Below are 25,880 nucleotides of genomic sequence, written 5' to 3'. Positions count from 1 at the left end.
TGTGTGTGTGTGTGTGTGTGTGTGTGTGTGTGTGTGTGTGTGGCTAAGACGACGTGAACGTTCCCGGTTCGATTATCATTTATTGTTTTACTTTGTTTTTTGTACCGATTTAACAAATGAGTGTTAATAGGTGACCTTTAGAGGTGCTGGCAAGTGATCAAGCAGGCGGTACAGAGTCAGTGCTCTTTGGGTTTACAACTTTTAAGCTGTCTGCTTATCCAAAAAAGTGATGGATAAGTGTTGCACTGATAAGATAAAAGTCACTTGTGCTGTCTAAAGTGAAAACATGCAGTTACGAACAGAAGAAATGTGGCCTGTGTATGTATACGGTGCAGTCGACAAAGAGCATGAGACAAAGTGTGTATCTGTGCACACATGTCACACACTCTTGGCCCGTGATGGCGGCAGACGAGCTGCAGTCAGTCTCCTGGCAGACGACACGGGATCTGCGCCACACCGATGGGATTTCAGCACTTCTATTCATTTACACGCACGCCCCTCACACACGCAAACAAACACACCCGTCCACCACCTAATCACAAGGATCAGGTTGTACACAGGAAACACTTGGTAATTCAATGTTGATTTTTTTTTTCTCCCCTCAATCCCCTTCTCTTCTTGTCGCTTCATCTCATCTTTTCTCGAACACGGGGCGACTTTTCGTCGGCTTCTCATAGAGACATCGATACCCTGAGCAGTCTGAGGATCCGAGCATGTGAGACTTCAGGTACTCTGGAAGAGGAGGCTATGGGAGCAGGGCAGGACAATGGTGGGGAATGGTAGAGGGAAGAAAGGCTCTTTTGTGACGAGCGGGTGGATGGACAAGCCCCGAGGGAAGCCGCTTCTTGTAAGATGGGTGGTTCTTGGCCGGGACTCGCTTCTCTTGTGTCGAAGATCCAACACACAAGCTGTGATTTATAGATTGGTTCCTCTTTGATGCTGACATCTGTTTGATATTGCCTGACGGGGGGATTAAATGAGCCAACTGGCTCTCGGTGTGGCGGCGACCCTCATCGTTGCGGAGGGATGGGGAAAGCAGACACTCGCTAGCGGTGACTCACGGGTAATTTCATGCCCCAGTGAGGGCAGGGGATGAGATGATGTGAAAACATGGCTGCTATGAAAAGGCGTTCACATACGAGATGACCGTTACGGTTCTGTGTAGGATGCATGAATGTGTAACCGTGCGTGCAGGAGTGTACCATTTCTTCTCAGAGCATCAAAGCCGACACGTTAAAGGGGATGTGACATGGCAGGGAAAGAGATGAGGCCAAACTTTGTCTAATGAGTTATAATGTAATGGACCCAATGGGCAAAAAAGAAAGACCATAGAGGTATGTGTAATTTACACTTGGTCTCCAGCCACAGCGTATGCATGCAACATGCTGCTTAACCAGGGTTATGAGGGGGAGCGAAAGGTACGGGATGCCAGCAGAGGGAGAGGATAATTGCCTCGAAGCGGCCTGGCCTCCGGACAGTTTAGGTTGACTCGGCACGGGAAAACAAATGGAGCCTGACTGACGTGCAGAAATGGAGAACAAAAACTAATCAACAGTTACCAACAACCCTTGAGGAACCAAAACTGTTAGTCGGACATGTTTCCAGTACTTTAAATCACTCGTTTAGAGCCCAGAAGAGGTTGAACAAACCCAGCAAATAGCTGTTGACGGAGATATGGATAGATGGTTAAAATGAAGACAAAGTGGAGGGAAGTTACTGAATTTACTGCTCATCAGACAGCAGTAATGAAGAGACTCCAGCCTGACAGTGAGCAGAACAGAGAGCGTTTGGAGAAATGTGGCTGTGGTCGGCTTTTAAAAACCACCGCAGTCAGCGTCCAATTTTGGAGGGACTGAAAATGAAAGTTAAGTAATTGCTCACAGTGGAAGACATGACAGATAATGAATCACATCAATCCAGATTTAGCTGGCTGGAATTATTAATAGTAGTTCCAGGAAGGACAGTCATGTCATGCTCTGATGAGCAAAAGCGTGTTTTTGAGGGGGGGTTGGGGGGCCTGGACAGCTTTCCAGATAATTATTCCCGATGTTGTGTAAACTTGTATTAGCAAGCAAAAGTCGACAGAGTGAGAAGAGTCTCCCTCCCTTCCTTCCATCTGTGTCTCTCCATTTCCTCTCACCCCAGTGCGCCTCTCCCCCTAGCCTCAACAGGCAACCACCCTCTGTGTGATTTTTGGGAGTGATGGAAGGAGGTGGAAGGCAGGGATTCTGTGGAGGAAGGGAGGGGGCACACAGAGTAAACTGAGCCTCCCTTGTTTTTTTGGCAACTTGCAGGGTGCAGCAGAAGAAGAGAGGGCGATCGGGGAGGGAATATTGGATGAGTCAGCTGAGATACGCTGAAAGCCAAAGAGAACAGACCCTGCGGGTCGTTTAAGGACAAACCAGAGACTTCCTTGTGGATTTAGAAAAGTTGGGAACAATAACGTCAATGGTTAGAAAAGCAGTGGTAGGATCCTCTGTGATGGCAAAACTGAAAAACACAGAGCAATGCAGGTCAACATGCTAGTGGGAGATTGAAGCAGCAGAAGCTCCCAGGTGAGTTTATCAAGGTCCCCAACTCTCTGCTGCAAAAAGCTTTGATCAGACACAGCTGTGAAAAAGAGTAAGCCATCAGCAAACCCACGCAGACGCCGCTTAAGATTCATTTCCTCTCATGGTCACTACATGCTGGGTGTTAAACCCACGAGGAATGTACTGACGCGAAAAGGAAAATCCCAAATACGTTTTTCAACACAAACAGAGGTTTTAATAGTAATATCACACACACTTTCCTGGAGCTGTTCGCCTCAACTTTGCAAAACTTTTAAGAAATACAGACACGTATTTTAAAAAAGAGCAGTGGTGTTCTTTCACAAAGCAGTTAGTTCAGACAGATTTGATTAGATTCAGTCCAATGTGATTCTCTAAACTGTGTGGGGACCCAAAGCCCAAATTTGTCAGTGTCAGAAAGAAAAAAGTAATGTCAGAAAATTCAACTTCTTTAATTTCCTAATACCTTCATACCTTTCCTGGGTTCAGCAATACAGACTTATATTGGTTATGATGTGTAGGCGAAAGCTGTTCAAACCCACAAAATGTAATTTTGAATTCTAGTCCAAATCCCATGATGCACATGTCATTTTGAATTACACAGACATTTGTGAAAAATAATGCACAAGAAAGCATTGACGCCATAAAAAAAAACTATTTCTTAGGAGTGAATATCAAACAAAGGTGTGATTTGTAATTGTTTTTGCTGAAATTGTGTCAAAGACCTTACTTCACAATGAACTTACTGGAGGACTCATGTACAAATACATGTTTTATAAAAAACGTTTAAAGAGGAACATTGGATGTTACATACTGGTTGATTTAGCACACCAGGCTGATTACTAAAGGAATTAATCTTACAGTATCTGCGCCGTATCAGCTGGGTCACCTTAAAATACAATGGGACCGAGTCACTAGTACCGATGTCCTACATCAGCCCAGAAACACTATGAACTTGACACCATAAGAATTTCCACAAGTATTCTAAGGCGGTGAGCCATCTCTGTGCACATATTTGGTTTTACTCTTTTTAAGATAAGGGATGGGAAAATTAAGCAACATGCATGTCCTTGCGCAGTTGTTTCCTTATCATTAGGGTTGAGCGTCATCAGCGCGACTCCTTCAGATTCCAATGAGTTCTGTCGTTTTAGTAAGACTTACTGTACACCATGACTACTCATACATTCTGCGTGGCCTCTTATCCTCATAATAATGACACCGCAGGTCCATATTTGTCTTTTTTTTTTTCCTCACCTCAAAGTTGACAGATAAGTTCCTCTTCAGGGCAATTTCGTAGACCAGGCTGATCTCTGATTTGCTGGCGTCGGTGCCTTCCTCAGTCTCCCCTTTTTCCTCTGGGCTCTGGAAAAGAAGGTGAAAATGGTTAAGGGGGACATATTGATTGTCTAGTTCGAGTATTATCTATAATTCATGAACTGTTCAGTATGTCCAGAACTGAAAATTTCAAAGCTTTATCAGTTGTTGACTGTCTTTCAGGTTCAGCGAGCTCACATAACTAGGGTCACTGATATAGTGAACTTAAAATAGCAACCAAAGCCGGAAGAGCAGCCCACATCGTTTATATCCCTGCTTGGAAGCCTTTAGAATCTCCCACCAAATTAGAGCAAGACTGAAAAAGGAAAAGATGATTAGATCACAAATAAATGTGGATAATGGTCAGGCTACTAAATGCTAGATAACATTGTGTCTGTGAAAAGTCACATTAAAGATGTAACTCATTTGAAATCATCTGAATGGATATTGGGCTTGAACAGACTTAGGTGCAAGGTATTCTCCAATAGCAATAAAGAAATCACTATTTGACTCTTAAATCACGTTTTTTATGATTAATGTTGAGATTTTTCATAATAAATGGAAAATATTTGATATTTTTCAGATTCTATGTACCAGAAAATACCAAACTGTGGCACATATCATATCGAGGATTACACTGCACACACCCAGAGTGTCTGCCAAGCTGCTGCAACGAGAAGCTGTCTGTTTTCTGGCTATGATCCTTATCTGATATCGGAGTGAGAACTCAGTATTCCAGGACATGACTGGTAGTCCTCTGTCTGCACAGGAAAGGCGGGGGGGGGGGGTCATTAAATATGATATTTTTTGGTTATTAACTCTCTGTTCTTCATAGCAAAATTATTATTTATGGACATCAAAGATGGTCTCTCCATGTAAGAATAACAAAAGGCCCAAATTAGTGTTTTCATCAGGCACGAAAAATGGCTGATCCACTAGAAATAAATAACAAAAGTGAAGTAAAGATTTGTGGGAAAACACCAGCAGATATCAGTGGGATAACCACAATTAAAAAAAAAAAAATTTAAGCTCCAGAAAGATCCAACATTTTCTAAATCCAAAAACATCGTCTGCGCATGAAACTATGAAGTAATTCTGGACTTAATACCAGAGGACTCCTGTTGCAGCCTTCACACAGTTTTCTCTGTTGTTTAAATATGGATAAGCCAGACTGTATTCACCTCTGAATCAAAGTGCCATTGGTCCCTTCCACTAATAAAGAAATGTAGTTCACGCTACACAGATGATATCTTAAGCCATACAACGAGGGGCTTGTCAGGTGCCAATTGTCTATGGGAATGCAGAGTGCCGTCTCGATCTTTATCATGTCCAGCTCTTTGTCTGATTACGTATGAATGTCTGCCGTCTTTCCCTTTGGGCTTCTTCCTTTTCGCCCGCCTCATTGTGCGATCTGATATGACGCATGATTCATACTGTGAGATCTCTTGGATTTCATAGAAAACCGTCACGTGGTACAATGTACCTACCGCACCGGGGCGAGAGACCTCACATTGACGAGAGGCACGTGATCGTGTGCTTTGTTGTGTGTGTGTGTGTGTGTGTGTGTGTGTGTGTGTGTGTGTGTGTGCGTGTGTGCTCAGAAACACATGTTCTGCATCCTGTAACATATGCATATTTGTTTTCATAGAAATTCTAATATGTATTCATGGTTTTCATGGTTACATATCCCCCCCCCGCCACTTCTTCCAAGCGTTCTTAATGTGTGCGAATAATAATGTGAATCCCCTCTCAAGGCTGCATTAACAAGCCACTGGTGTGAAGCGCCTGCATCTGTCTGTGGGTGTGTATTAGCCTGCGAACCGGAATGACCAAGTCGATCGGAGACCTTCCCTGTGACAAAGACAAATTGAGGGCTAAATATGACTTTGGTGCCGCCTCCACTTATGAATGTACTGGACAGAGAGTCCTGAAAAACGCATGAACGAGAGGAGACACAGTGTATGGATTCACCACTTGTTCTTGAGACATTGACTCTCACAGTGAAGGAGCAAAATGCTTCACGTCGATGCTCAAGGGCAATTGAGGTAAACGACACGCTTTCTTCAAGACAAGAAGCCCACTTGTTTAGCATCATAATTGTATTAGTATCATCAGCATCTAAACCAAGCGGCAGGGATTTAAGAGTAAAGTCAGCAGTTTCATTATATAATCGTTACTGCCTGAAGCCCGGTTAAGTTGGAGGAGGTCTTGTGTTTCCTATGGTTACACATTGTTGCTCTACTCGTGTATAAAACACAACACAATTGGAGTGTCACTGATATTTATCTGTGGTCTTCCTCAAAATAAAAGGTTTGACAGACGATAGTTAAAGAGAAAACTTTTAGCCTGAGGGCATCCGCACAGTTACACATGTACGAGCGCATGGAGACAGAATGACAGACGTGTACTGGAGACACAATGTGCCTCAATTTGTAAAGCAAGACTCAGAAGCAGCAGCAAACAAAGAGCACATTTATGGAGGCCGACGCCACAAGACAGCGAGTCGGGCAGGTGAGAGGAGCCAAAGCGTTTTGAATAACCGTCGGGGATGCCAGACGGTGAGGATCGAGGTAATTTGATTTCCGGTGGGAGATGATAACAACAGTTAACAGCTATGCCTAAGGGGAAACTCTGGAATGGTAGAGTGACACAGAAAGCAAAAGGACAAAAAAAAAAAAGAGAAACTACACTCCTGCCAGGTGCGAACTAAACCATGGAGACCTGCCGGGCTGAAATTATACATTAGAATAATTAGAGCTGAAGTGGATTTGGATTCAATCGGATGAAAGGTGGTTAGGCATAAAAAACAGTCTTAATAGAGCCTCTACGTGGGACACCATCAACAGATCAGCAGCACAAATCCTTTGACTTTTCATTAAAGCAAGAGTTTTCAAGTGGGGGGGGCAAGCAGAGCAACAGTCAGCCAAGGTTAAAGCAGTGGGGGGGCTCGAGGTTTCATAAGGTTGAAATGCGCGCAGAGAGACACATCTAAGCATGTATTAAAAATCTATAATAAAGCAACAAACTGTTTAAGCAAATCATTCAAGTAATTTTCAACAAAACAAATATCACAAATGATGACAAATGGTCCTGGTTACAGCCTCTCACATGTGTGGGTTTGAAGTCTTTTGACATGTGCTGCATAGAGGATGAAGTGCGCTCAGGTACGGGACAACTAGTGTGAAAGCTGAGCAGAGAAGGAGGGCTAGTGCACTCGGGGCACGGTACGAATCAATTGTGTCCAATAGGAAAACGTCCTGAGAGTTAACATGCAATTCTGTTGAGAAGACGCTTCTCCTAAGTACATGCTAATACACGAGCAGCTACTCGTAGATGGGTTAGGAACGGTCCAAGGGGAGTGGAGCATTGAATTTGGAAATCCCTCATCCTTAATGGATAAAGCTTGTGATATTTTATATTTTCAAAAAACAATTTTTTTTAGAATGATGCAACATACTTGTGACTCATTATGAAAGATCATGGAATGAATAAGTCGCACAGATTGGCTAGCAGCAACGTTTGAAATCATGATTTATATAGAATTTATTTTCATTGCATAGTATTAATGCAATGCAATTGCAGCAACATAGCACAGCAGCAGTAACACAATATTTATTTTGTCTAAAAACAAAACACATAAAGTGCATTGCAGTAGTGCCAAAACTAACAAGCTGCAAAATGTAATAGTACAATAGAGGGCAGAGGTGAAAAACTATGGCGAGAAATAGAAGATCCTTCATTAGACTAATATGATCGGTCATACAGAAGTCCATTTAAGCTTCAGAAGTAACGGAACTGTGTTGAAGATGTTGGCAGATGTTAAAACAACTGCTGGTACGCACTGCTAGCGTCCGCCTTTCTGTTTCCAAAGTGCCCGTCTGTGTGTTTACCTGCGGCGGCCGTTCGGGGATGGGTTCGTTGCGCAGGGCTTGCAAGGCCTTCATGGCAGCATTGTGTCTGGCTGCTTGGCGGGTGCGTCCCTCACCGATGAACTCGTGACTCCCCACAGACAGCTGCACGTAGAAGATCTTAGGAACAGGATAATGGTACCTGGAATGAACAAAACAACAGAAAATGTCTATAAATAAATGTAGCCATAAATATATGGAAAAACAAGAAGCGGGGGAGTAGCTCAGACATTATGAGCCAAGCCATCAATTCACACCGTTTACACTGTTCCCAAATTAAAAGTCCCACCACTTCATCAGGGTCAATTACTACACAATGGCCCGCTGGCTAAGCACTTGACTGATGTCTTGCTATTGAATCTCAGCACGGGGACGGCAAACAAAGCGCAGGGACACATATATCCTCTCCTCTTTCTTCTGGCCCCGAACATAGATTCTCCTCTCTTTCTTCGGGTCTTGACAGAGCGGGACCGAGCTGTCGCTGAGCAGATTTAGAGGTCTGCGAGTCCGCGTGTGTGTGATACCCCCCTCCTGGGTCAGGCTGAGAAGGGCTGAGAATGTCTGCCGGATCCAGGACAAGGAATGAGAAATAGTGGGAAAGCTAACAAGAGAAGGAGAGGAATCCAAACTTTTTTTAATATCCGTCTCCCTGTCCTCTTTCTTCTCTGCCAGTATACACTTATATTCACAAGGACATACAGCCGCCATATGTGGTAGACACAAATGGATAGCAGCAGACTAGTCGAGACATCATGAATCTCATATTCAGGATGTCTCGACTAGTCTGGTGCCAAATGTACTCAATATTCTCATGTTTGGCCAAATCATTGAGCTTTTAATGACAGAATGAAAATAAGTAATTAGTAGTAGAGTTAGTTACAAATGTGGCAATTGTTGGTTAATTACCGGGGCGCCATGGATATCTGCACTAAATATCATGGAAATAGATCCACAGCTGTCGAGACATTTCACTGAAAACTCCAATGTCATGTTTCCAGACCTCAGCAGTACAGAGTTATCACAACTGATAGAAACTATGACCAAAACTATGACAATATGACCCAAGCTGTAATAAACAGGAAGTAACCTTGAACTCGATGAAGTTCTCCTTTTTACTGAAGCATTTTTGGCATTTTCTTAAAACCGAAATACTGGAAATAGTGTCTCTTTACTAACAGTAAGTCTTACGAGATAACTCCTCACAACACAGTCATTTCTCTGAATATCGCCCCTCTTCTTCCTCCTCTCCTAAATCTCCTGCCCAGCAGGACTAACAATGAGTCAGCATTTTTACTCCCAGAATTCCAGCAGGTCTGTTCTCCGGCCCCACAGCCCTCCTCTCGTCAGTCTGCTCCCAGCTCCTCCTGGCCACGGGAGCCTTCCCTGGGCGGGGGCCCGCCTGGCCCTCGCACGTCAAGTGTGGCCCCAGGGTCTCAGAGGACATGCCAAGTGCAACATGGGCTCCGGCCAAACAGCGCTGAGCCGAGATGGGAGCAGCTGGGAGCTGGAGCGCCGAGTACAGGTGCAGAGAGGAGAAGAGAGAGAGAGAGAGAGAGAGAGAGAGAGAGAGAGAGAGAGAGAGAGAGAGAGAGAGAGAGAGAGAGATAAAAAAGAGAGAGGAGGGAGACTGAAGGGGAGAGAGAGAGAGAGAGAGAGAGAGAGAGAGAGAGAGAGAGAGAGAGAGAGAGGGGGACATGGAGGGAGGCCTGTGGGAGACCCTACTCCACAACGTGGGAAAGTAGTGGCTTACACACAAGCGAGTCAGCCAAGAACACAGGCGAGCACACGCACACACGTCAAAATCATGCAAACAAAAAAAAAGTCCGAAAAATCACGTCAGCGTTCTCTGGCCAGTACAAAAAAAAAAAAAAAAAAGAAATCAGCACATGTTGGCTGGATCTGCCTGTTCTGTGTTATCAACTGTTATTTTTGTTATTATTATTACTACAGAGAGGGACCAGGACACCTGTAGGGAGGGTGTGGAGACCGCTGAAAAGGGAGAGAAAAAATAATTTAAAGAAACACCGCTGTGTCTGTGTGATGACGTGCGTGTTCCTGTGTGTATCTGCTGTGACTCGGGGACGAGTGACTGGATGAGAGAAAGAAAGAAAGAAAGAAAAAAAAAAAACAACTGACACCACAACTCAATCAAATGATAACTCATCTGCGTTTAGCAGCGAGTAATGAATAGGACTTTGAGGAACGAAGCTTCCCCGCAGCTCTCTTTAATGTGGGCAGCGTTAGTTAAGGTTACTCTTTCATCTTTAATCAAAGACTTGTGTGTGTGTGTGTGTGTGTGTGTGTGTGTGTGTGTGTGTGTGTGTGTGTGTGTGTGTGAGTGAGACACATTCAGAGGCATTGGAGAGCCCACACACAGTCATATACTGGGAAATGGGAGATATGGCATTTCAATTATTCAATGACGGGGTGACATTTCGTCCTGGAAACTATTTTCTCCTCCGGCACGGAAAAAAATATTTCCTTTCTAATTGCCTGTGTAGAAAAAGCGGATTCTCCCTCAGCGCATGTGTTACACTTGTTCCTAAACTGAACAAGTTACCTCTCATTGTAACATATTTACATTAAAAGGCACCAGACAGGCCCATAAGTCATGTATATTACACTAAGTGACAGGTTGATCATATCACTATTCTATTTATAATATGTCAAAAAAACACAGCGTTTTGGGAAATCTTGCATCATTTACAGTGATGTTATTTAATAGTGACCACACCAGATGAATTGAATAGAATTTTTTTAAAAAAAGAAGCAAAATGCAAACACATGGCGCTGCAAGAGCTTGTGTAGTTTGACGGAAGTTAACAGAAAATATTTGGCCTGTAACTTAACACATGACCTCGACCAGTTGCAGATGGTAGTGTATAGAAAGCAGTGAAGATTTCAACAGCGTCAGCTGGCAAACTTGTGCAGACCGCAGAAATGAAAACCAAATGCAGCACTTCCTTTTAGTCGTAAACCTGCCATTTTGCCCATGAGAACACATGAAATTAAGTTTTGTTTAGAATATATCGCTTCCCGTAATCAGCCCAGTCAACCGGTGGTTGTTAGCAACCCCATTGGTGGTCACCTAAACTACTCAGTCATTAGAAATCACATAAAATGATCGTTACGGTATGAAAGACTTTTGCCGCAGTGCATGTACATGAGCCTTTAGAGTTCTTATAATGTAGCATTAACAACGAATACGTGGCTGATCTTTGTATGGTTGGGCTCCTGCATTTACAGTAGAGTGGGATAGTTTGTTGGGTTCTTTTGATAATATGTCTCATGAGTTAGCATTTTTTCACGTCCGGTTCCATTGTCTCAAGTCGTAGGGATATCTGAATGGTTTCTGGTTAGTGGTCTGAAAAACGATCTGTGTTTATTACAAGATTAAAAGATTTGAATGTTTTGTTCTACGGCATAGAATGCGTCAGTGAATACCCCTCTCATGAATTTTTAGACTTTTCCGTACGCTTGCTAACAAGTGGCTAAATGACACAAAAAAATGTCATCACACCGACTAGTCCGCCTTTACAGCCTCGTTGTGTATACTCGTGTATGAAAAGGTGCACTAATATTTTAAATCTCTCTATTTAACGAATGTATGACAAAAGGTAGAGAAGTGCCCATGCCAGGAAACTCATAACACTTAAATCTGAATATAATACATTCTAGCCTCTTACTCAGTTCTAGATTTTCATTATCTTATTGACTCAACTTTGACCTGCTTATGTTATCTAAATAGTATATTAGTTTAATACAGTATATTTCTCTACTATATTCCTTGTGTTTTTTTATTTATTTTTTTATTTCAATCAAAAATTTCAAATTTCTTGTTTGTCCGTTTTCCTCTTTGCATTTTTAATAACTAAACATTTTTCCTATGAGGTGTGATTTGGGTTTTCCAGTGTACTTATTTATGTGATATAAACTTTTATTCTACTCAATGAGCCCAGTGTCTTCTGGAGAAGAGGGAATATCAGAGCCCCATTTCTCTGTTTTTGCTCATCATGGCACAATAATTTAAAAAACATATTTGTGCCTTTCTACTGCATAGCAGCCTAGTTTTATGAAAAGACCATCTTCCTTCACATGTATTCAACTACAGCAGGGCAGCAGACAGAAGAAAAGTGGGCCAACCAAACAACTACTGGCCACACATGCAAACACAAATAGTTGTATGGATTAACCCACAATTACACACACACACACACACACACACACACACACACACACACACACACACACACACACACACACACACACACACACACACACACACACACACACACACACACACACATCTGAATCAGAGCCTTGTAAAGGGCTGCGGGGCTGTGCCGTGATTAAAAGGGTGACAGATATTTGGGGAGAGAAAAGAATGCAAAAACTTGGACGGGCTCCCTCGTCCACCAGCTGCACTTTCTTCCAATCTGTTGTCAGACTTTTACTTGTTTTCTCTCCCTCCCACTTCCGCACTTCATTCCCTGTGTCCGTCATTGATTGCTTTCCTTCCCTTCTGCCTCACGCAACTGCTAATGTAGAAAATACACAGTGGTGTTAGAAAACAGTCCGTATAGTCAAGGTAACATAGTGCTCAAAACACCAACTCCCATGGGGCTATGGGATTCTTGTTCAACGCTCCTTGGACCCTGTCTGAGGTTAGAAACCTTCATTGCGATGGCAGAGCTGTGGGTTCACATGAAATGATTTATTTGAAGTAATTGCTAACGAAGCAGCGTGAAACACAGAACGACAAGTTCTGGTTGTTTCAGCCCACTAATGGCTCATCCAGAGTCCAATAAATAAATAAAAAAAAAAAAGTAATGGGACCGAAACAAACAGAACCTATTTCTAAGCACGACAACAACAACAGGATCAAATTTGATGATTGTATTGTTAGTGGTGGACGATGACATCAGTGGAATGTAATCAAGTTTGTGCTTAAATTATATGTGTCCTTTGTTGGCCATTTAGCCTGATGCTATGTTGCCAGTATCAACACTCACACAACTTGACTTACGAGTGTGTGACAATTCATAAACTACAAAACTGTATACAACCAACAGCTATGCTTTAAGTTCAAGGTTTTAAAAATGTAGGCTAATTTAGGGTGTTATGGAAGAGGGGGAGTGAGTGTGAATATGTGTTGGAAAAGTGTAAACAAACGGCTCTAAAGTGACAATGAGAAACCTGGAGCGGTCTCAGAGAAGCCTCCACGAGTTAGTCAGATGTCCCCACGGCATCTCTGACTCAGAGACATTACACGAATGCACTGTGGAGGTGAAGCATGCAAATGGTTTATGTGATGCAGCATTATCAGAGGCAGAGGCTCAGTATAAAAACTGTGAATGTTCAAATCGCCATCAACGCTCACCATCCAAGGCTTTCAACCGGGAACATGTAGCTCTCATTCTGTAGTTCAATATAACCGAACCTTGTTTCATTTAAGTCTGTCAAGGGGGCAATGTCTTTTCTTCCCTCACGTCCCCCCCGTGTGATGTACGGCTGGTGTCTCATACAGACTACCTTTACCAACAACAGACATCCATCAAGAATTGCTGACAGTCATAAAAACAGAGGTTTCATAACTGAGTTTAATAAAGTTGTCCAATCTGACAGCGTTCATTGATTTTACCGTTTGTTGTGGTTTCCATTTATGACCGAGAGATTAAAGCTCTCTTTGTGCGAGCTCTGTGATCAGTGTGCCCTCCTTTCCCCGGCCCCATGTAAACTGACCCCAACTCTCCTGTCACACTTTATTGCTGAGTCACAGATGTAAATCAAGTATTGTTTCCACACATGATAGCGTAGCAGCACTGCAGCTGACAGGTAGCAAGCTACGGAGGAAAGCATGCAAAGAGGCTTGAAAACAAAAAGAGCCGATTGCCAGTAATAAAAGAAACCAGTGGAAATGATCTGACTAAAAACAGGCGTTGGGTGAATAATTCTACCTTAAGCACCGAAAATCAGTGAGCAACAGAAGGCCTGCTGGTGTGTGCGAAGCCATTACACCACGTGTGTGCAATTGTGACTTAGCAAAATAAAATAAAAAGACTTCTGAACCCTCACGCCCTTCTAGTGCCAACACTGAAGACTTGGCTGGCTGAGGGGAACGGCTGGCAGGGGATCAGTCTAAAATCAGAGCCTGCTGTCCTCATTACCAATGTTGCACTGTGACCTGCTGTTTTATGTTCATTGTCATTAAGAGAGGAAAATGAATTGCTTTGTTAAAGAAAATCTCCTGTGCCATTTCCTAAAAAAGAAATAACATTAATTTGTTACAGCCGAACTTGGTTTCCATGAAAGCTTTTCGGATTTTCCTTCGTCAGGCGACATTTCCTACCGACCAATAAATGTTTCTTCTTAATAGTCTGTTGTCCAGATTTAAATGTGTATCAGAGATGAATGCACATCCTAATATTTAACTGCTATAGTGTTTGTATAATCTTCTAGGAACAGCTTACATAGGACAAAAATAAGTGTGGTTCGCTCGTGCTGAGAGCGAACCAATTTACATGACGTAAAATACAGTTGCTCAGATTCCTGGTGAGCTCTCGAGCAGTAGGACCACCAAAGAAGAAGAAGTACAAAATTTTGTTTCGATTTTCCCTCCATTATAAAGATGCGAGAAGAGAAGTCCGCTAACAGTGACATGGCGCTGTGAGAGCCGTACACGCAGAAACCAACGGTGCGTCTAATGCTGCTGAGATTCAAACCAAATTCGTGATATTTCCGTATTCCTCATTACATCTTCTTGTTACACGTCCGACCACAGGAGAGTGATTATTGATTGTTATGAAAAGTACAACACAAACACCAGTGTGCGCAATTGTACAGGAAAATGAATAGAGACAGAAAAAGGCCCGTTCAGAAATGTCTTTGTAAAGATACAAAGGACTTAAATGTGCAGCGCGACGCTTCTATGCATCAGCATCCTGAGTGGCAATGCATAGGATTAAGTATCATTTACTATTCAGAGCAAGTGCACAGCAGAAGGACATTTTGTTGCACCCGGCTCACAACTGTAATTGAAAAAAAGTGCATTTTTTTCATTATGTAAACATAAATGGATATGTAGGATAAAATTGCACAGATGGGACAAAATATAATTGACTCGCCCTGCGAAACATACCGATAGGCAGGATTACAAAAGGTGTTTCTACTGGTGTAACCCGCTTTGTACATAGTGGTCTCGGGTTCGCTTTTTTTTTTTTTATACATTCAATACATCAAGGCAAAAGAGGAGAGGACACACGGGAGGATACGCAACACAAAAGTCCGCTCCGAGGAGAGCAGATGAAAGGGCAGAGCAGACTTCTTTGTCGTTGAGTCTGTTGAGCACAAATCATTCTAAGCATTTGTTTATGTTGGACCTGTATTCCACTCCTCCACCCCCACAGTCTCCTCTATAAAAACGCTGCTTTATGAGTTTACACCCATTTTTACAATTTGGACGCATTGTCCTTTGTTCTGGCATGAAGCCCATGGAAACTTATGAACTATCAGAGGGAATGCTTCTGATTTACTGATCTTCCCAAATGCATGATGATTGAAAAAAAATAAAATAATAATAATAATGCAATAAATGTACCTTGTGGGCTTTGGCAGTGACGATGGGATGGATAAGAGTGAGAGAAACCATATCTGTGGAACGTCTGAGTGGACGACAGAGCACACAGTGTCCCGTTTAGGCTATATGAGATTAAGCTGTATAAAAAAATAAAAAAATAAACTTGAGTGGGAGAAAGTGAGCGAGAAAAAGAGGTGTGTGAAGAGGACCTCAGAGGATATGTGATACATAGGAAGAGATGAGAGGAAATGTTGAATATAGAAAAGCGCTCGTGGGCAGATTTGCCTTTTCAGTGAGCCAGGTTGGCCCAATTAGAGATGTAGATGACAAAGTACACCTGTGAATCTGCGTGTGTGTGTGTGTGTGTGTGTGTGTGTGTGTGCGTGTGCGTGTGCGCTTTGTGTGACGTTATTCGGGTGTCCTGCAGGCATGAGAAGGGTATTCATCTTTCAAGGATAATTATCTTTCCATGGCAACTGTGTCTTGAGATTTCTTACATGAGCCTGGACACACACAGGACACACAGCACAACCGAGGCGCATAGGCCGCCATTGATTTTACAAGGACACAGTCGTACACTTTGAAGGCAAGTCTAGAATACAAATATTTTAACTCTTTACGTGCCGAAATGAAAAGCAAAGCTCAGCACTCAAGTATGTAACGCTGTTGATATTCATATTTAATGCTCGATTTTCACTGTTAGGTTTTAACTGCCATTCCTTGGAAAATACAAAATTTTCAAAAATGGAGCATTATAGTTTACACGATTGTAAATCTGTGAATCTAAAAGTCTTCGGGGTTCCTGCCACAAGAAGACATTGTAGATGCAGTTGTCTTGTTCATCGACTGCCTCTGGTAACTGACAGTATCAAAAAAAATGGGGAACAAAATGCAAATAAGCTGCTTATCATCAAGACACTCGTGTTTGAGAAGCAAAATCTTAAATTTCAATGATTCTTTTAAGCAAATCTTCGCTCACTTTTAATACTCCACGCCTTTACCCCAACAGGTGATTCATTTTCAGATTTATTTCTTTAAAATCTGCATTATTTTACTTTTTGGCCACTCTGGGGCAAGGGGATGAACTGCAACCACAATACGTTAGACAGTACATCTAATATTTACTCTCCTTTGAACTCTAGTTTGGTCTCCGCCGACTCCTGAGGGAAACATCTGTCTCTTTAGCTGACAATGGGTACATCCCAAGACTCTTATTTGTCATTTCCTCACTCGAATCGGAAGTACTTCTGTGCCGCCAAATTGACCGCCGTCCCAAAGCTCTTCTTTCTGCTCTGAGGAGCGATCCTTGAGGAGCCATGAGCGAGGACGCACGAGAGCATCCTTCCAGGAAGTGCTTGAACGGCCGACACGCCCCCTCATCGTTCATCGGTTATTTGATTGGACGCTGCAGCCGATCGGACTGATATGACTTCTCTAAATATCACTGGAGTTTCATACCAGAGTGAAGACAGATCACAGATTGAATTGAACTTTTATATTTGATTTGTTTTCCGATTCACCATCTGGTTTAGATATACTTTCATTGTAGTTCTGAACAAACAAAAGGAACTTTGTCAACAGAATTGTCTTTTCGTGATCTGTTAGTAACAATTTTTTTCATATGGAAACAATTAAAGTCAGAGAGAGACGGAGAGTCCGTCCGTCTATCAGCAAGTTTTCAGGAGAAACCATAAGCATATTCTGAGGTATTTAATAATGACCTCACAATCAGAATTTAAAAACATACAGATGCAAATAATTCCCAAATAAGACAAACGCATTCCGCCGGTATGAATGAGTCCTGCACTTATAAGCAGGACACAGAACACAGTCTAAATACTCAATGCAGTTTGTTAAACAGGTAACAGGCTACAGAGAGGAAACATCTCTACTCTGGCAGTGATGATAACCGTCTTTATTAGTATTAGTACAGTGATCATGTGGGCAGACACAAACTCCGCCAAATGTGTCTCCAGCTGTTAAAGCCGACTGACAGCTGATCCAGCTGTGATCAGCGGCCGCCGTCCTCAGGAACAGGCGCCACTACAGCAGACGAAAGGACGTCTCATTTCTCTTAAAACATATTTCCTTGTTTCCTCTCTCCTCGCATGGTTCGACGCACTTGGAAAAGACTCAAGTGAGGGGAAAACGTGGATGCAATTACGAGACTTGGGATGCACCCACTATGTTGTGTCTGTCTGCGGGTTGGTGGGCAGGTAGCGTACGGTGGGTTTATTAGCGTTTCAGTCAGAACGGCAGCCTGCTGGGGCAAGAAACAAAAGGTTGATAAGAGCGATATGAAACAAAACGGTAAAGATATCGGCCGAAACATCAGATCTACGAGGTGGAAGATGCCAAAAATGGCGAAAATGTAAAGTTGGGGCGATAATTCCATGTGGGTTCATCATTACGAGTGACATCTGAATAACAAATCATTCCGTTCCATCATTTTTCCACGCAAAGCATTAGAAATAAATACAAAACAAAAACAGAAGCTCTATCTACGCTTCAATTGGTGTAAAATTCCAGAATGATAATACAACATACGCCCCACTCTCCGTTTCCGACCAGAGACAGCAGTAACGGCCAGCTCGGTGTCTTGAATACCATCGCAGGAGGAAGAGTCACGGAGCAGAAGTACCCCCAGTCACTCAGCCCACTGCTCTCCCAGCTAGCATGGTGTTACTATCATAAACAAATGAGGGCCGGGAGGAGGAGGGCGGCTTCCGACTGCTCTGCTTTTTGCTCTAATAGGGAAAGTCCTATCCAAAATTCCAGCTCAGAAGGATGCAGGCGGGCTACCCCCCCCCCCCCCCTCCACCGGGGACCGCAGCAGCGGGAGGAAAGCTGGGAGCGCCACGGACAGACTGGAGGAGTCCAGTATGAGTCACTGGAATCAGGTGTTCCAACGATAACACGCGAGTCTGGGACTCTCCGTGAAAAAAGGTTGATGTCATATATTTCTTGATAACAAAAATGTTTTTTTACTGATTCAATGATTGAATCATTTGGGCTAAAATGTCCGTATAATGTTTCACAGCAGCTGAGTCACCGATAGCATAAGCTGATAAACGCATTTGATGAACAATGGTGTGGTTATGACAGCAGGATAACAGAGATGAATCCATGATTTAAATGTAGATTTGGACGGCAAGATATTATGCAGAGGCCCTTCACCATAAATAAGATTCATGAAGACGCTGATAAATGCACATTTCATATTATCGCCATCTTTTCTCATCAGGGCACTTTCTGAATGAATCAATACTGGTCTGGGTGGTGATTAGAGCGCTGATGGATCAGAGCCGGGCTGCCCTTTTAATGGGGAGATTTTCCATCAACATGACTCCGGATCACTCTTATTCATCATAATAGGTAAGGACATGGGCATATAGAAACCTTCGTTTCCCCCGCAGCATCATTAAGGTGACCGATTGTGAGTATGGCCCGTCACTCCGCCACATAGTCAGTCATCTGATGAAGAGGATTCATATTCAGGAGGTCTCGCCTTCATTAATCCGGGGGGCTCGACTACACTGAAAGAAAGAGACCTTGGGATAATATATACTCCCATGTCTTCTCTGTGTTTCTCTCCCACACACACACACACACACACACACACACACACACACACACACACACACACACACACACACACACACACACACACACACACACACACACACACCTCTCTTCCTTACAAAACGGCGTCAGAAAACAAAAACAGAAACTCATCCCTGTGACATATGACATTGACAGACAGATGCTGGGAAACACATTTTCTCCTCTACCCCACAGACATTTGTCTTTCACCTCCTGTTTGTTCCCGCGTGGATCAAATAGGAGAAGATGTGAGCCAGATGCTAGACTAGTCTGCTGACTGCTACACTCACGTTACCCAACACTGCAACTGAATCACTGACTGTTTTCTGGCAACGTATCCACATTTAAAAAAATAAATAAATCCCACACATTTGGCGTCAGAATACCTTACTGTAGGACTTTAATGAGCCAAAGTTTATGCAGCAAGCAAAACAGACGCGTTCTCTTTTCTGTGCGTGTTTAGCGCCTTAATGAGCAACACTTTGCACTAAGTACACTCAACATTACACTGCAGAGATCTGTGCTTATGGAAACCTATAGTAATTCACCACATTCCTACCTTGCCTGTTACAAAATGGGTGCTCGATCACCTTATAAAAGCAGTGCTTCAGGATTTTGAAAATGAGCGAACACTGCCACCTGGAGGGGATCCTGAGAATGACCCGGTGCCTACAACACCTCCTGGAGGAACAGTGTGTGCTCTGGAGCCACATAACTCTGCGAACACCTTGCCTCTGTATTTGAAATGATATAATAATATGAAGAACATCAATAACACCATAGACTGCTATGGTTAAATATTTATAAAAAATCTGACATTCCAGAAAAACAATGTCACAAAGGGAACAGACTACCATTTATAGACATACAACTCCGACATATGTGCCAAACATAGGATAAAAATGGACCAATTTCTAATTTTTTGCTACTCTCTTGGTTGATGAATTTCTTGACCCAAAAAGTGACGCCCTGTCCTTTCTCAGTGTACCTGGATTTGATGTTAGGGCAAGTCAAACACGTCCCAAATAACATTCCTTCACCGAGGGAGAGGTGATCATTAATTGCACCAATGTGGCATTTTTATGGAGTTTTGGAAATGGCTGGATGGCTCCAGTGAAGCAACAGAAAATGAAGGGAAGAAAGAAGGAGGTTGACAGAGACTGAGTGCAAAGGGACCCCATGAGGGCACCGCATTCATTTGTTCAGAAAACACATGGGAGTGGAGAGCCACGTCTGCCACACATCTGAGCCAGTGGGATCAAAGAGATGCTGCAGTTTGGGGCCATCCATAATATATCAAGAACATGTCCACGCTGAGTCAGATAAATCTCAAAGCTCACCTTCTCCGCAGCGTTTCAGCCACATGTCCATTCCACAAATTAAGCCCAAAAGGAAGCTTTTCCAAAGTGGTTAAATAATTAAAAAAAACACTAGTCTCTCTCTGGAAAACAAAGCTTTCGCAAAACGATAAATATGGGACAGTGACTAGTTTAAAGAAGCAGTTGATTTGATTTCACAGGAATAGCTCATCATGACACCTCACCCCCATTGTCACTACACAGCGTTGGGACAGAAGTAGTTGGTTCAGTTTGTGGAGCTCACCTTTGGTTGAACATCCCTCTGAAGTTGTAGTTGGCTCTGTAGTTGGGCATGGGTTTGGGGTCCAAAGGCCTGTAGATAGCTGGCTCCCCTCTCTTCATGGCCAGACCATTCAGCTCCACTGTGGGTGTTATACTGCCTGCATATGACCGGAAATATGAAAGATTAAAACCAAGCCACATCAGCAAATAAAACTGAAGCTCCAAATTCAGTTTTTAGAATATATACCCCAAATTTTCCCACCGATGTTGCATAACCTATCCATGGTTTTCTTCAATAATTAAATTAAATAAAAGAGCTGGCTTTGAGGTCTTTCACTACTTCAATTCCACAAAGGGACGCAGAGGTAGGAGGAGCTACTGTCAGTGTTCTAAACATGGCGCATTTAAATATATCCAGCTCCTGGAAGTCAAACTCCTGCAGGTGAAATACCAAAATCCTGAAACTTTCCATTAATAATGGAGACAGAATAGCGCGACGCAAATTCATTGCGACGTCTTTCCCCTTCACCGCTAACCTCGAAAAAGGAAAGAGCTGCTCTCTGACTTTTGAGGCCTGTCGATCTCCTGCCGAAGAGATAGTCTTTATTTCACTAATACACTCGGCTCGAGAAAAAAATGAACACAAGAGGGCACCAATGCAACCTCACTGGTAGTGGTGTCCATGCATGGACCTTCCATGCTTGACATTGGTGAAATGTTGATACTGTTTTCTCTCTCTCTCTCTCTCTCTCTCTCTCTCTCTCTCTCTCTCTCTCTCTCATAACTCCCTCTATTAGATACTTTATTGAACAGTTACATGATACAGAGAGGTCAGAGGAGAATAAAGAATTGTAACTACACTATAAATAGTGTTTTCTGTGTCGGATGCTTAAAACCTTTTCATTATATTTTAAGCTGTCATTGTCAAATGTCCTGTCTGACAAGCTGGGATACTTTGCAGCAAAGATGTGAAAACTTAAAAAGTAGAGAAAAAATAGATGCAATCTGCCATTCAGTCACATAAGGAAGAGCCGACAGGAAAAGAGTCCCTCCTACTCCTCCATACCTTCATGTACCGTCATATTGTGCAGTCATTTGTCATGCCGTCACCTTTAAATAATGCATACACAGCATGTTATAACTAAGGTGCAATTCCAGAGTTCATGTATTTTAGCACGAGCTCCACTGTCACACATTTAATTGACGGTATTAAATAAGTGATGTGCTCCATGTTCAATTTAGAATAACATGTTGTTTTAAACGGTTACAAAACAAGCAGTGAGATGTCAACATGCTCATGAATTTATAGAGGATTGAACATTTTAGTAAATAAACTGATAAACAAATGTAGTTTGACATCAAATGGGAAAAAAGTTAAGCTTGAGAGCAGATTTCTCATTAAAAACACCATCTTACTACAAATAGAATATACTTAGAAAAGGTAAAATACAGTACATATAAGAAGTGGCACAACCAGCTGTCTGGCTCTGAAAAAATAAGCTCACTATTGACAACCTTAATGAGAAGCTTAACAGGTCCAGCAAGCGGGTCTGAGCGTTATCCTTCACAGACACATTCTTAGTAAACAGTACGATGACATGTGGTTGTGGTTGCGGTACCTGGGTTGCTGTTGATGTCCACTTTAGGGGAGCGGGGCGCCGGCCTGGGAAGGACACTCTCGTCCAGTGCTTTGGCGGCTGTGGAGTGCTGGGCCTTTTTAATGCTGGTGCCCTCAGCCTCCCACAGCTGCTCCCCAAGAGTCAGCTGCACGGTGAAGATCTGAAGCAGTGACACCCAGAGGGAGAGAAATAAACCGACAGCAGCTATGTATTTTTTTTTTTTACCAACATCCCTCTGGATCCCGTATAGTAGGAGCTAATCGCTGCATAACCGATATTTAATTATGAAAAGGAATCAAAAGAATCATCACAGGAGATGAAAGATAATCACAGATTTCTTTAAGTTAGTAAAACCTTCATCTACACAGTTGAGTGTCATGTCCCCAATCCTTACCTTAGCGTGTGCAGGGCCTCTCTCATTGAGGAGCTTGTATTGTGGTTGGATCCTATTGAAACGGGCTAACTCATTCACCAAACACATTGGAGTTTTCTCTTTAGGGTTTGCCATGTTCTCCTGGGGTGGGCCTGGAACAGAGCGCAGCAGCATACACAGTACACTGAGTAACACGGTTACAGTACCAGACACAGAACTAGAAAAGAAGTCAAATGAGCTCATTATCGTGAATGACACACTATTCTGTTGGCGTTTTTACCTGGCGATGTGGCAGACACAGGGGCGTCCCCATATCCGACTGCAGGAGCAGGGCAGGCGGGTGTGGGGGCCGGGCCTGTGCCGTTGACGGAGGGCTGCAGACCCAGGGGTCCTGGGCTGGCCATGGCCGTCGGGGAAACTCCGGGGGAGAGGCCAGGACCAGCCAGGGGTGCTGAGGTCTGTACTTTCACTTGAGCCATGCTCTATTCCTGAAACCAGACGGCAACTTTCAAGTATTTTAGAAACACACAGATCATTATCAACTTTGATCACATATAACAGACTAGCGCTTTGAGTTGTTTGATTAAAAAAAAGGAAGAAAATGTTGATAATGAAGTGCGCGTCGTTATTTCACACCAGTTGTCGCGCAATCTCGATCTCCTCGCTGTCACTTGACAGATTTTCTGCGTGCAAAGCCTGTGGAACTGACTTCAAACTGAGCAGCCCGAGGCCTATCTCACATTCTGATCCACTGGCAGCTAATACACCCAGACAATGAAGCTCTATTTGAAGGAGCTTTGCTCATGTTACTGCTGCTAAGCTCCCCGGAAAAAAGGAGAGAATCCTGTGATAGCAGCCTGAAAAAGACAAAAAAGGGAAGTTGAATCACATTTTATTTGGGACTAAAGTGAGGTATGAAGGCCTACAGGAAGCAGACGTGGGTTAACACAGCAGAGCGGGTCAGAGCAAAGGGTCCTGAACCCCTGGAGTGTGGGCACATTCAGTGCCTTGTGCATGTGGGACACTGTATGAAATGCTGGCTTTGAACTCGGCACCTCTAAGTGATGAACATCTCCCATCAACTTGAAATGAGAGAATGATACGTTCAGGTTTCCAGATGTAAAACTGTTCTTATGGGCTTCACCCTGAAATCAGGATTACAGGTGTTACCCATGTCCATTGTTTACAGTTGAGGGCCATGATTTGATTGGTGTAGAGACAACAAAGCAGTGGCATGTCCATAAAACAACTGCTATAGACTGTTTCCACAAAATAAAATAGATTTTGGACGTTAATTCATTGCTGTCTTATTATATTTTCGATAAATCTTGCCTGCTGCCCCTGAGGTTTCTCGGGGGTCCCGATCTTTCTCGCTTTTCTTCACCTCTCTTGACAGCAACATGCATAAATAGCAACCCGACTGCACGGTCGTCCTGCACAGTAACTTGAACACGGAGGCGGTGTTACGTTAGGGTTGACTGACAGAGCTACAGGGCTGTCTGCAACCCCTGAACCTAACGTTACACTACAGCTTCGGCTGTGCCCAGCTTAGCATGAAGCTAACGTTGCCAGCGAGAAAACGGCATTTCCTGCAAATGTCAGCGTCTAAAAACAAACCAACAGAATTGGCAAGCATACGTGCTGTCGTATACGTGTCGCTGTGTTTTTTTTCCTGATGAATATACACTATTTAACCACCTCCAGTAACGCTAGTTTAGCCGGTTAACGCTCATCATGGCTGATCGGCCGAGCACCCCCTCTTGCTAGCATCTCCACACCGCCCCATCCTCCACGGAAGTCTGGGGGATTTCAGTCCATTGCAACATGACATACGGACTGGCAACAGCGTGAGCAATCATCCAGAGACTATCCAACAGAAAAGGGACAAATATCTTAGTGTATTTTTTACCTTTGTCCAGGGCCAGACCCCAGTTACACCTCCGACATTGGCAAACACTAAAGAGAACTGGATGGAAGAGGGAACAGACCACGTTATTTGTCTGGGTAAATGTTTTTAAATATGTCCCATTAGAGACAAATGACCGGTCATTTTGATGTTTCTCGCATTGAGTTTGTGTTTCGTTTATGTCGTGAGTGTTAAGCATTGCGTATTACTAACGTATCATCATTGCAGTTTGAGGTGAATCTTGAATGAATCATGAACTGTATCAGCCACCCCCGCGACGATGTGAATGGTTCAGTCCTGGTTTGCTTCCTCAGAGCCTGAAGCGTTGCAACTTTGAATCAGAGCAAAAAAATGAACCGTTTCAAACTTGTTTTCTGCAAACAGCATGCATGCAGATTGGTTTGGTTTAATATGTTTACTTTTGCATACTATGCATTTTAAAGGCAAAAGTGAAATAAAGCTCTTTTTTATACGGTAGGATGACAAAAATAATAATTTGGCCTATTTTTTTTTCTCAGGGAAGCTTCTTCATTGACATTAATTATAAAGTTAATTGCAAAACTTAGAGCTGGACTGTTTTTTTTTAACCAGAGAGCATATAACCACCTACAGAACAGCACTCCATGATGCTGGTAAGGTTTACTGGACACTTCGGAGGACAGGGGTTTACCTTGGTCTTGAATCTGAAGAGGCCTACAGTTGAGTGTCTCACAAACAAACAAGACCACCATGTCTGGACTCTTTGCCTCCAAGCTCTTGGTGCGAGAAACCACATCCAGTCAGATGATAGGTGGTGATTCTGGGGTCCCACAGCTGGAGGGGGCCCGCGTGAATTACAGTATGAATCTATTATTTCCAGAAAATGAAGTGTGAATCAGAGATTTGACATGAAAGATATGTAACGTCACGTGACCACTAGATGGCGCAACTAACCCACTTTTCTTGTGTCATTGTGAGTTTTGTGTCGGAGGGATATTCTACTGTGTCTGAAGGTGCTTAAATAATTTTAACATAGACAAAACTCAATAAAGTTCATAAAGACTAACAGATGATGAACACTCTTTCAAGCTTAGAAAACAACATGCATGCAAAGAGCACAATTAAGGAAGAAATACATGACGTTTGGCCAATGTTGAAAACATGTTGGAGAGTATCGAATGCATTCTTCACCTTGGTGTACCTGTACTTAGGTATAATAATTCATATTTTGGAAAAAAGGTATTCTTATGCGTTTGACTTACTGAAATGATACGCATGAAATGGTATATATGCCAGATGTCATTTTACATGCTTGATGATGTGCATCACATTCTTAAAATGAGAAGTTTTGATGTGCTACAGTGCAGAGATTTCACCGTGTGACTGAGTTTTCTGCTACACCGTAAAGTGTTATGACATTGCTGATGTGACTTCTGTGTCCTCAAACATATGTTTGGCAAACAATATGATTTT

The 25,880-nt window shown here is 42.9% G+C and overlaps 1 protein-coding gene across 1 annotated transcript in view; it reads right to left on the bottom strand.

Annotated features, from left to right (window-relative positions):
- stau2 (staufen double-stranded RNA binding protein 2) overlaps nucleotides 1-24,484 on the bottom strand; it is a 74,120-nt gene extending 49,636 nt beyond the window's left edge. Inside the window, exons 1-7 of the mRNA XM_068709846.1 lie at nucleotides 24,432-24,484; nucleotides 22,803-23,010; nucleotides 22,544-22,674; nucleotides 22,150-22,309; nucleotides 20,553-20,688; nucleotides 7,754-7,913; nucleotides 3,804-3,911 (exon numbers count right to left, since the gene is read on the bottom strand). Coding sequence (XP_068565947.1) covers nucleotides 3,804-3,911; nucleotides 7,754-7,913; nucleotides 20,553-20,688; nucleotides 22,150-22,309; nucleotides 22,544-22,674; nucleotides 22,803-23,001 — 894 coding nt within the window. The 5' untranslated portion in view covers nucleotides 23,002-23,010; nucleotides 24,432-24,484. The remainder of the gene's footprint in view (nucleotides 1-3,803; nucleotides 3,912-7,753; nucleotides 7,914-20,552; nucleotides 20,689-22,149; nucleotides 22,310-22,543; nucleotides 22,675-22,802; nucleotides 23,011-24,431) is intronic.
- Nucleotides 24,485-25,880: the final 1,396 nt, after the last annotated feature.

This window comes from Cebidichthys violaceus, unplaced genomic scaffold (genome assembly GCF_023349555.1).
Source record: "Cebidichthys violaceus isolate CVI_PGR_0920_01 unplaced genomic scaffold, fCebVio1.0.p SCAF_15, whole genome shotgun sequence".
In the NCBI taxonomy this organism is placed as follows: Eukaryota; Metazoa; Chordata; class Actinopteri; order Perciformes; family Stichaeidae; genus Cebidichthys; species Cebidichthys violaceus.
Note: the sequence above shows the minus strand (reverse complement) of the source record. Positions and strands in the feature narration are given on the sequence as shown.